The 12,711-nt window shown below is 42.3% G+C and overlaps 1 protein-coding gene across 1 annotated transcript in view; it reads right to left on the reverse strand.

Annotated features, from left to right (window-relative positions):
- Positions 1–12,711, reverse strand: part of LOC149353267 (aldo-keto reductase family 1 member B1-like) — a 40,193-nt gene that overhangs the window by 7,997 nt on the left and 19,485 nt on the right. The window contains exons 4-7 of the mRNA XM_089577306.1: positions 12,227–12,343; positions 11,718–11,795; positions 7,057–7,173; positions 2,977–3,083 (exon numbers count right to left, since the gene is read on the reverse strand). Of these exons, the coding sequence (XP_089433432.1) occupies positions 2,977–3,083; positions 7,057–7,173; positions 11,718–11,795; positions 12,227–12,343 (419 nt within the window). The remainder of the gene's footprint in view (positions 1–2,976; positions 3,084–7,056; positions 7,174–11,717; positions 11,796–12,226; positions 12,344–12,711) is intronic.

A 12,711-nucleotide genomic window follows, 5' to 3' on the forward strand; every position in this document is an offset into this window, starting at 1 on the left:
AACCTTCGGATCAGCAGCCAAATGCCAAAGCCACTGAACCACTGCGGTAGGTTAACAAAAATAAAGAAAGTGGCACATTCAATGAGTGAAAATTTGACGCACTTAGGTGGTATTTGCTTTTGATGCACACAGAAACAAGATATCAGGGCTTCAGCTTGTGCAGAAACAATGTTATTCAACTAATCTAGACTCAAAGAAGTTTGTTTATATTAGTGTCCCTGGGATGCATCTTTGGTCCTTATTGTTTTGCAAGTAGTATCTAACTCCATAAGCAAGCGCTTGCCAACAAATTAAATCAGTTAGCCAAAAACAAGGGTTGCTGAAAGAGCAATTCAACAAGAAGAAAGCAATAATAATTGTGTTTGCACTTGATTCCTAAAGTACTACAAATCTTCCCATAAAACTGTCAATAATTACCCAGTACTGAACAAAATAGAAGTCCCTGGATAGTTTTCAGTGCTGCACATCAGCATGCATTAACACCAGAAGCCACCTTGGCCAATCACATAACTTTTGAATCAACTGTTCACATAAAATAATGAAATTATTTACAGAAAGCAATGTAACTTACTCATACACATATTGGCCTCAGTGTGAGCAAGAACAGCAACAAGGAGTGCATGGCATGCACTGCCCAATCTCTTTAGTAGGACAGAATACACCTTTGAGAGGCCCGCAATACTGATGCATAAGAGCTTGGAATTCCTTCAGCTTACTTCAACCGCAACTAGTCATGGAAGGGCTCGAAAAAAAACTTGGAGACATTTAAGTCACCGCAAGAGTGGAATGCGACAGCATTAGATTTCACATTTGTAGCAGCTTCTGTTGCAGCTTCTGTGTGTGCCTGCGCCAGTTTCTTTGATTTTGTTAGGCCATCAACTGCCATATTCGGACCGCTCGCTGCAGTAGCAGGTATCTGCTATGCTGTGATGGTGCCAACATTGGCATATACCATATTTTTTAATTTTTGATTTTGATTCTCTAAGTTGCTGTCTAGAAATGATGTTTCTCACAACCTGGTGAGAAGGTTGTGATCACAAGCTCACGTACCTCTCTTGACCAAATCATTAATTTAATTGCAACCAGCCACAGAGGGCAGATTGCTCGACAATCCAGAGGGCGGGTTATGGTGATGTAGCAAGGTCAACATGAACCTTCTCAACCAATCAGGGCAGGCTGTGATGATGTCAAAAGGTCACGTGCCCTCTCTCGGCCAATTAGAATGGCCCAGCAGGGCAGGCTGTGATATAAACATTGATGGGGTTTTGGTGTTACAACAATACTAATGCTATTTCACAAGAATTATGGGACGATCCGACATCTGATGTGAGAATTCTGCGAAAGCAGCTGAATTTATGCTCAGCGATTACTTTGATGCTTTTGCTCTAATTAATACTTTTACTCAAAGTCGAAGCTTCATACTCATGGCGGAATTTCTTTTGGGGTGAAGGTGAGCAGAGGTGGGCGGGCGGGCAGCCCCCTACTTAGGTGAGTGGGGTGAGGAGGTGGCTGGTGGGTGATGGGTGGCACTTTTGGAGGGCAGCTTACTTTCCCACTGCGTCATTGAATTGAATTTAATTTTGTCGTTGCTTTTCTAATCCACTGCTGCATGGACTTCTAGTTGGAGGCTTCTAGTTGAGCTTCTAGTTGCATGGGCCTTGTGGAGGGTAGAAGTAACTAGGTCGATTGGTGGTGAGTGGCACTTCTGGAGGGCAAATTTGGGTGGTGAATGGTGCCTCTGGAGGGTGAACGTGGGCAAGGGTGAGGGGAGGAGGTGGACTGAGGGTGGCGGTAGGAGGGTGGACAGCTCTCTAGCTACGAGGATGCGGCGGGGAGGTGGCTGGTAAGTGGTGCTGCCAATACGGAGGCTTCAGCCACCCAGCTGGCATTTTTGCAAATAGTGACAGTAGCATTGCGTCCGCTGTTTATAAAGCAGTTCTAGTTTTTTCATGAGGCACAAATGGTTAAAAAAAAACGGGTACAGTATAGTGGCCCTATACTGCTGGCTAGCTGCCAACAGTGGTGTGATGACAGTTAAAAACAGATCCATTCCCTCAGAGAATACATTCCTAAATTGCAAAGCGAACATACGTTACGTGACAGTTATATATGTACTATCAGTGGGAGAAGTAAATGGACCACGGCTGTGGTGGCAGGAGTGGCTAGAAGGCCACACCGCGGCGCTGCTATCTTGTGCCACTTTATTGCGGCCAGAGTGCCCTGAGTGCCGCCGAACTTCACCCTCGCTCTCGTGCAGGCTCTCGTCAAGCTTGATAATGTTCCAGTCCGGCATTTGGTTGCACTGCTTTAGACGGTTGCAATGATGGAGAGCGCGCATCACAAGTAGTTAAGCGCATGGCACTTTCATTTCAAAATTATTTAGCCTACTCTTATGCCACAGGCTATCTAGCTAAGCGGGCCAAGGATATCTCTTTTCCCGTTTTAGGTGCGTCGTAACACACTTTCTTTGCTTTATCTTTTTCCTCTTTTTCACCATGTTCACCCCTCTCCTAAGGCCTTCTGCAAAGGCTGGCAGTGCTTTGGAAATAACTAAATAAAAACACAGCACCCATACATAAAAGGATCTGCTAGCACATATGCTTGCTCTGCATACACATCTCTATCTTAGCTCCCTCACACATGCATATGTACTACAGAGCTTTATTGGCTGCATAATACTAGAAATAGCATTTAGCCTGTTCCTCCCTATATTGCTGATACATACGAAGAGTGAAATGAAGCCATAAAGCAATGAGAAAGCTTCACGCAAGTGCAGTATTGCTGAAGCACTGCAAGCTAAACAATACAAAATCAGACTTCTACATAATGCCATCACCATAAGATAAAGAGACAATACTGTGCAGAATTTGTTTAGGTTTTGAAGAGTTTGCATTTGCACACTAGCTTAACCTTTCACGCTCAGAAGTATCACGCTGCCTCAGTATGAGTTTTGCCTCAGTATGAGTTTGATCTTACCAAGGACGATCAGGAGAACCAAGTGGACTGTAAGCAGTCAGAACAATGTTGTGCTTCTGGCAGAAACTGAGCAGCTCACCCTGGTTCAGGTAAGGGTGACACTCCACCTGCGAGTATCATAATGAAACAGAAGTTAAGAAAATGCATATTACCATTAATAAACAGATGACTAGAGAGAAGCGCGCATTTATGAATAAAGGTTGCAAAAGCTCACATACTACTGATGACGATACACAATTCGTACTGCAATCACAGGTGAAATCCTTTCATGCAGAGTGAGCACAGCAAAAGCACACAAGGAACCACATGAAAACAAATGCAACTACTAAAAGTAAATATGCAAACATTACTGAAAAGAACTGCATAAAATACCTAATGCTAAAGCAGAAAGGGCTGCTCAGTGTTTTCTTTTAAATCACATGGAATAAGTGACACCCCAGCGTTAGCAGGTTCTAAACTATATTAATCTCCATTCATTCTATCATACTTTGACTTCTTTAAAATGTGGAAAACTAAAAAATAATATAAAGAAAATTATGAGGCATAGTTAATTTATGACGGTGGCACATTTCACTGAATTCTTTCAAATTATTTGATGGTGGAATTAAACGTTCTCTAAAAATTTTGATCAAATTAAGCTTCTAAAGAAGCACACGAAAAACACCGTCTCACTTAATATTAGGCAAAGTACTAACTATCTTACAAGACTGAGATGCCATGTAAAGCACTGCCAACATTCTTTTCTTAGGGTTTGTTTCAGCAAAAATATAGATATTTGACAGGAGTTCAATGAGAGAGACTAAGAATGAAGTGTGGTCACAACAGCAGTATACCAAGTGTTTTAGGGAAGCTGATCCCTAATTTAAAAAAAAATAGGGTTTCTGAAGCAAAACGAGAAGCTTGTTGCGGCATAGTAATATCAGTGTTGGCAGACATCAAAAACAAGTGAATCATGTTAACTAGTAAAGTGATTAACCAAATTCTAATAGTATTACCGACAGGCACTTGATCCCAATTAGAGATTTGTAGCCAGCCGTTAGTATATAGCGATATCAGTTTTTACAGTTTCGAAAACGCGATTATCCTTGGTGTTGTGGCTCGACAAAATTCAACTATTTTGACTGCTTACGTGTATTGGAGGATTACTTTGCCTGCATGCTTTTTGAAAGCAGATGTATTTTGGCACCAGAATAAGAATTTAGTTAATCACTTTACTAGTTCACACGATTCACCTGTTTTTTGACGTCCACCAACACTAGACGTCAGTCGCATGGCGGCTTGCCGCTCTGCCATCAGCGGAGTGATAAGCAGTAATATGTGGAGCCGGTGAAAGCAAGGAGTCCATGCGTATTTTTATTTCTCTGGGCCTAATTTGTGGCTATGTTGTCTGCGACTGAAACTATTTATTCATGGACACCTAAAAAACAAAATAAAACTGAACTAGCTGAAAGGCACTCCACGCATTGGTTGAATCCTCCTACCCTCAAAGGTCAGCTAGATATAAAAGATGGGAGCCGGAACGCTTAATTCCATTTAATAGAGAAATCGGCCATACGGGACAATAATTCGAAGTTTGTAGGAATGCTTGAAGCATGTATATTGAGTTCCCGCAGTAAAAACACAAGCTCAGAGTACTCTTTAGTGCACCTTTAAGTCGAAAATCAAATTTGCAAGTGCAGAATTGATGGAAATCAACTTTGTAACAGACAGAGCATCAGAATGCAATTACGAAAGACGCACCATGAGCAAAAAAAAGCAGTCCACACTATGTGACACTTTCATCGTGCACTGAGCAAATGTGAGATATCAAAAGACGGACATGTCGTTCAGATTGCCTCTCCTAATTAAGATGCACTGACAAGTGAAAAAGGGTTGGCAGGACAGACAAAGTCCAACCAATTATTTTCAATTGCACCTCGATATATCGCCGTATAGTTTGCTGATTTACATTACTGCCACATGGAAAACAAAGACATCAGAGAGAGCAAAGACACTTGTCCATTACCAACAGGATGCGAAACATCACAGCATTCAGGCACTATAGCGTAACAAGGGTTTGGACTTTTCACTTTCAACCGAAAAATACCAATAAATATATACAGAATTCAGTTTTCAGAACTCAGGTTTAACCAAAAAAGGTCAGTATTCTTTAATATACACACCACAACTAGCTGGCTATTGATGGAAATTACACTCAGATGTCAGAGAAAACTAACACATTAATCAGTGCAGTTGTGCGTTTTGAGGTATTCCTCCATTATTTTACATGCCTCTGCAAGCCGGGAGGCTCTAGCAGTCAAGTTGGCGAACCATAGTGAAAAGGTTCATAAAGCAGCCAACTCCCGGACGCTGTTAGCTCAGTGCTTTCTTTAGCTTTTTTGTTAGGGTCGGTCACGCACCCTCGCACCCCCCTCCCCCCCCCCTCACCTTCCTACCCAGCGCTGGTTGAATGAGTTTATTCGAAAACAATGGCTGTAAACTGCCCGAACAGCAATTAGCCCACTGTGAAAAGTCAAGGCCTTGGAAGGCCATTTCCTTCCTGCAAGGCACAGCCAACATGCGGGCTCCTCTGGTTTAGAGAGAAGCATGAAATGTGGTAGTTCAACAGCAAGCTGCGTAATGAGGACCAGATGTTCCAGAGATGGACAGCAAAGAAGCGAGCGTGGACAGAGCAGTGCATGCAGTCCCAGCGGCATGTTGGCGCCTGTTCGGCTGCCACTGCCCTTTTGAGTGAGTGGTTAGTGCTGTATTCATGCATAAACGGGTTTGTGGAATGGACACGGTGCTATGTGAGTAAAGAACCTTGTGACCACAGGCAGCTCTTAAGGCAGCTTTCTGGCGCCAAACGAATAGACTCGACTCTGCTCTTGGTGGGGTGACGAAGAGAGCGAACAGGGCCAAGTTTGGTGTTTCACCGGTACGGAGAACAAGGAACCACTAAAATTTGCATAAGTTAGGTCGGTTAGGCTGACAGGGTTTCATGAGAAGCGAGCTCTGGCCTAACTTTCCTGATCACTTTGCATAATGGTGACCGCCTTGGTTGATTTGTAAAAAAGTTTTAAATTTATTTGTTGTGCTGTCTGTCGTTCTTCTTAACTGCCACCACCCACTTAAGGCAGTGTTTAGTTAAATAGGCTTCTCCATTGCATGTAAGGACACTGATGTGAAGCCATGCACAAACGCCATGAAAAAGTTTCATGTTCAAGTTACCTTGAGGGTTAAGTGGCAGTTCTGTCCCTGTTGTCAACCCCAAGATCACGGGAGGCCTGACCTCTCGCTCTGCCCAGTGCAGAAACTCAACATTAGCATGAGTACCTAGATTTTAGATGGTTTATTGGGGTTTAACGTCCCGAAGCAATTCAGGCTATGAGGGACGCCGTAGTGAAGGGCTCCGGAAATTTCGACAACCTGGGGTTCTGTAACGTGCGCTGACATCGCACAGTACACAGGCCTCTAGAATTTCGCCTTCATCGAAATTCAGCCGCCGCGGCCGGGATCGAACCCGCGTCAACTTCCACTTGCGTTTTTGTCTCATGGTTCTTTCCGTTCCTTTTTTAATGGCAATGGCATTTCTTCCTACAAGCACAGCTCTAAGTAGGACCATTTTTGCACTAATTCCTGGTAAATGAAATGATCTGGCTAACAAAAAGGTGAAGAGAAATTCTAAACGACTTTTGATAGCACAAGAGTACCACATTGTATCGCCGAAAAAAAAACGGTTATTCATCTGTAGAAAATAATAATTGGCAGAAAAAAAACTGCATTCTGAAATAAATACAGAAAAAAGTCAGCAGTGTTTTCAAAAATTAAAAACCAGAAAGTCCAGCCCCTACATATCACTACCAAAATTATAGAAAGCAGCAGAATGAATGCGCTACTCAATCTACACTATTAAATCCACTTGATTCTAAACAACATCCGAATGAAGAGGAATTTCTTGTTGCAGGCCTTACTCAGTGAGGTACTAAATAATCATGAGTCATGTAAATAATGGCATAATGAGTAATGCATTTTGCCACTAAGAAGCTCTTCTTTCTATGTGAAAGTCCCTATTTTCTGTTCATCCAGCAGACATCTTACCTGCAGAACTGATGGCTTCACTTTGGCTGATTCAAGCAGTCGGGTCATTTGCTGCTTGTTAAAGTTGCAGACACCTATACTTCGTACCAAACCTTTTGCAACACAGTCCTCCATACCCTAGACGCAAAGAACCAGGCAGTGTCAGGGCAATGAAAGCGTTCAACCGTAATTATGTAAGATACAGAGTTTCCAAGCTTAAAACATTATTATCACCTATATTTAAGAACTAAACTTAATGGCAGTAAAAGATATAAACCACTCTATTTTGTATAAACATCCCATGCATAATGTATCCAGAAAACATAACTAGGGAGGGAAAAAATTAGCTGAGAGGGAACAATAATCTTACATCTGGCATCTATCCATACCTGGTAGCAGGAAGAAAGAAGGTTTGTTATCACTCTAGAATATAATAACCATGGACACTGGCTGCACATCTACACAAACAGCTGAGTCAATTTTATCAGTCAATTCTACCCCATAAGGTCGACCGTAATCAATGTAAGAACACCTTCCCAGAACCTTTTGATGGGTGCAGAGCTTCCTGCTCTTCACGCCGCCAATGAGTACATCAGTCAAGAAATCCCTCTGGAATGATCTATTTTCTCTGACTCGAAAGCGGCTCTCTAAAGCCTACAAGCTACTCTTAAATGCGGATCACATGAACAACTGGTCAAAGCAATCTGAGAGCAACATCATTGTGCCATCAACAAAGGACATGGTATAATCTACCAATGGCTGCCAGAACACTGTGACATCGTAGAAAATTACCGCGTGGATGAAGCCGTCAGATCTGCATACAATGACTGTGTTTGTGCATCGATCCCAGTTTTGGTTTGGTTTTACTGGAGCTTAACGTCCCGAGGCAACTCAGGCTATGAGGGACGCCTTAGTGAAGGGCTTCAGAAATTTCGACCACCTGGGGTTCTTTAACGTGCACTAACATCGCACAGTGCACGGGCCTCTAGAATTTCGCCTTCATCGAAATTCGGCCCCCGCGGCCGGGCTCGAACCCGCGTCTTTCGGGTCTTTCGAGCGCCGTAACCACTGAGCCAGCACGGCGGGGCGATCCCAGTTTTGAGAGTGAACGTAGCAGGCAAGTTTTGAATGCTTGCATGAGATACCACTCATGCCTCAGAATTTGGGCCAGTTTCTGAACCCAGATAATGCTACTTAGACCCGAACCTGCAGCTCCGACTTCCACCCTGCCTACTGCAATGTGAAGCAAATTTGCTCTGCCGCCTGTGGCTCGGCATTCCTTCTCATAATAGCAGTAGGTGTGGCAAGAAGACAGAACGCATTCTCTGTGCATGTGCTGCATTTCGTGGCAAAAGACGAATGCTATGCCGTGGATCATCCTGATCTTCACCAGAAGGCGAAGATGTAGAATCTCACACGGTGGCCACAGCAATCGTCAGCTCTGATAGCCTAGCAGCTACTGCTTCGCTTCTTGAGAGTGCCGTGCCTGGGAGATAGGCTATGACTTCGTCTTATGCAGTCATTATTTCGTTTTTGTACTTCATTTTTAAGTTGCTTCACTTTTCTCCTTCCTCTCTGTACCTCCTCATCCCTTTCCTCCATACAGGATAGCCAACCGGTACCTTCTCCTGGCCAACCTCTACGTCTTTCCTTCTCCCCTCTCTCTCTTTCAGGGACCAATGTGACGGAAAAAAACATTGTAAAACAACTGGCTGCTATCACTGCTGAGCACCAAGGAAAGTCTAAAACAGTGAACACAACACCTAACGCTCAATAAAATGATGGCCACGTTAATGCTTTGCATGAAGCAGTTTTTGTGAAAAGGGTCACCAAAACAGTCCATGGCAGGTGTAGGGCCTGTTTTGTCCCTTTGTACAAGACATAAGAGTAACAGGAATATGGACTGAGTACCATGTGGAAACAGTACCAGAATTACCAGTATTTATTCAGAAGGCTAGAGAAAAAACGTTACCAAGCAAGCAACCCTATTCAAAGAAAACTTACATGGCAATTTCTGGAAAATACATTAACATACAACTTATGATTTTGGTGTTTTTATGATAATGGGAGAGGTTTCGCCAAAGTGATAAAATGAAATATACTACCAAAGCTCATGCACTCTGCCATCACAGCTAACCTCTTCGCTCCAATACAGCCCAGCAGCACACATATATGATACTAAATACTGTACTCACTCACATAATGAAAGCATTCTTTTCCAAAAAAAAAAAACGCTCTGCAAATTCATCACATAGGGTAGAATATCCAGAAACAATTTGAAGTGGTAAAAATGGTACAGAAAGAGGCTGCTGACATGAATACTGCATACGGTACGACTAATCGCAAAACAAAATGAAATGCACTCTTCAGCATAATGTAAGCGTTAGAGAGCATAGTAAACCAATTTTACCTTAAATTAGCATGTACAACTTATATAGCAGCCCATAATGCTGTGTATATAGAGAGGGCAACCAGAGTTCACTCAAGCACAACTCTCAGAATTCAGTGCGGGGCCAAAGTGCGATAAGTTTCTAGACCCTTAATATGGCAGATCAAACATAGAAGCCCTTCGCGGCCAGAGAAGGTTTCTTTTTGTTCTTGGAATCCTCACGGCACATTTTTATTGGCTATTCTCATGTATGGTGAAACACTGTGTAGTCATCTGGACATTCAACAAATGGCGTGCTTTATATTATTGCATAGTTGCTTCGGACTTCTAAAAAGGTCGCCCGCTAGAATTCCCTATCATCAGCAGCAGACTGCGCATCAAAGGATCAGGTGCATTCATTACGTAAGGGAACAGAAAAATTGACAGCCCTTTTTGACAGACAAAGTAGGGTTTGGTTTGGAACCGGTTTATGGGAGTTTAACGTCCCAAAGCGAGTAAGGTTATTAGGGACGCCAGAGTGAAGGGCTCGGGAAATTTCGACCACCTGGGGTTCTTTAACGTGCGCTGACATCGAATAGTACACGGGCCTCTAGAATTTCGTCTTCATCAAAATTCAACTGCCCTGGCTCTGATCGAACCTGCGTCTTTTGGATCAGCAGCCGAGCGCCATAATCACTAAGCCACAGCGGTGACCCCAAGTAGGGGTGCATTCATTATGAGCGCGGTTCATTATGTGAATAGGTAACATGAAATATCCCACGCAGGTTGTTAGTGAGCACAGCAAATAAACATAACCACACACAAGCCAAATACAAAATTAACCCTGCAAGATGTGCCACACTGTCTTGGCCCTTTTCAAATTGCACTTATGTATATAGGTACTTCTACCTGCCATGTCGACCCAAAGAAAATGGAAGTGCACATGGCTAACCACCAGTGTTTGCCTAATACAGCACAGGTTCTTACCCTCCTTAATAACTGTATAGTTATCACCACACATGGTATCTCAGGTACTGTTAGCAGCATATTCCAATGTTACTATTGATGAGTATGAGGTTGTTACTTCTCTTTGCCGGCAAACCACTTTGATGACATACTTGACACATCAGACTTTATATCCAGAGTCAAAATGAAGCAGCTAGGTTTGTTTTCTGCCGTAAAATCTCCAAGACAAAAATGTTTGGGGATGCATACAATGACCCAATAAAATCATGCGCAGGCACATCAATAAGCCACCTGAAATAATTTATTTAAGAGCTTCAAGGTGCAGTCAGTACTGACTGTTACAATTAATGAATATTTATGCAAGGTATGTCTCCTTCCCCTCTACACATGTTGAAGGTTTCCATTAATGTACGTGCACTCATCTGGTCAAAAGTAAAAAAAAAGCATGCAACACGAATATACAAAACCTATATGTCAGTGCCTTGATAGAACTGGCAGTCACAGCCATTTAATCAGGCAAGCATGTGACAGTTTGTTCAGTAGCTTGTCACTGTGATCACTTCAGAGTAGAATTAAAAATGCTGACAAACAATGGGTGCACACGATACCAGCGCTCCCGGAATTTTTAAATGCAGATCAGTCTCGATATGCCACCACCTCTTAAGCCAACCTATCATGAAAAGGATCAAGAGATACCTAGGTGAGAGAGGAACAGACAAAATAATAAGACAAAGTAATATTGACAACTTACTCGAAACAGTTTTAAGAGCTTACTATAGTCGAATTTGTTTGACTTAGGCAAATTTTCAATTAAGGGGAGTTCATCGGACTCCGCATAACACCTGTGATGTTGACGAAACCAAAGCCTCAGTCCGAATAAAGCGTCAGTTCAAATTAAGCGAGTCTGCACAGACTACATTTTCCTGAAGAAACAAAATAGAACAAAATTTTCTTTCAGTGGGCTAACAATCAGCGCCAATACTCAGCAACAAATATCACAAGTGATTTAGCACAAAAAGCACCATATGTACTGCTCACATGCAAAGTAAACTAAAAAGAGCTTTGGCATCATAAATAAAATCGCTCCAAGAGTGCCCGTGTAAAGCGGCAACATTCTGCTCTTAAAGACACCGCCGTAAGAATAAAAGGGTACATTTTTTTACTCTTGAAACAACGCCATGATGCTACTTGAGCTGCACAGCCACAGTACCACAATGTACACTGCGCTTAAACACCATAGCAGTAGTGCCCCAAAGTTCCTTTCTCATTGCCTGCCACATACTAGAAGGAAATCCACACGTGATACATCATCACTAAAAACAGTAAGTAAACAAAATGGACTCCTTACCTTCCAAACTTCGACATAATCGGCATCACTGTTGATGACCTCCCCTGTGGCATCACGAGGAAATAATTCACTGCCTTCCTGAACATGAACAGAAGGTTAAAAGGACAAAATTTATCAGCAACACCTTTCTAGCACAAGCGATATATGACATAGACCTGCAGCACAGCTTGCTAATCCAAGAAGAGAGAAAATTTTAATGAGTGATAATTTTGAAACGTTTTTTGATGGAACTGGTATAATTATGCTCAACTTAAAAAACAAATTTGAAAATGTAATATACAAATGTGACAGTATAGTTAAACTAGGTACACTTTCTGAAAAATGTGAGACTTTAGACATTTATTCAACTGAAATGCACAAATGTTGCTACTGCTATTTTCACGATGAGAAGCTCTCATGTGCAGCTTAAATGTGGCCTGGAATTTAAAAAAGAAAGAATTCCTGACACTGAAAATTGTTTTCAACATTTCAGCCATCAGTGTGCATACATTTCAAAAATATCACCTCACCTTGTAACCAAAGGGCCAGTGCATCAAGTAAAGGTCAAGGTAGTTTAGCCCCAGCAGCTTCAGAGACAGCTGACAACACTCAACAGCTCTAGCACGGCTGTAGTAGGTGCACCATAGCTGTAGAAAGCACAGAGGAAATGAAAAGTGTAGCAAAATTATTCCTGATTACTAATAATAATTGAAAGCTAAAATTTCTTCACTAGGGTAAGTAAGAGTGCAGGCTAGCTGGTGATCCATGACTAAAGTACCGCAGCGCAAGTGCCTGTGTCATGTCTCTGTGTCTGCTGTTTATTAATTCAGTGTTGTACTGTAGTACTTTAGTCTTGGAATGTTTTGTTTGTACAAAAATATTTACCAAGAGCCAACACTAAGGTCACCTTTCTGAGCAAACGTTTTTATTGGAAGGTTTCCGTATCAAGTGTGCCATGTGAAATGTTTAGTGATAAGCTAACATTTAAACAATGATCAAGGAAGGCATGCCAACC

This window comes from Amblyomma mixtum, chromosome 3 (genome assembly GCF_055824585.1).
Source record: "Amblyomma mixtum isolate Tamu chromosome 3, ASM5582458v1, whole genome shotgun sequence".
In the NCBI taxonomy this organism is placed as follows: domain Eukaryota; kingdom Metazoa; phylum Arthropoda; class Arachnida; order Ixodida; family Ixodidae; genus Amblyomma; species Amblyomma mixtum.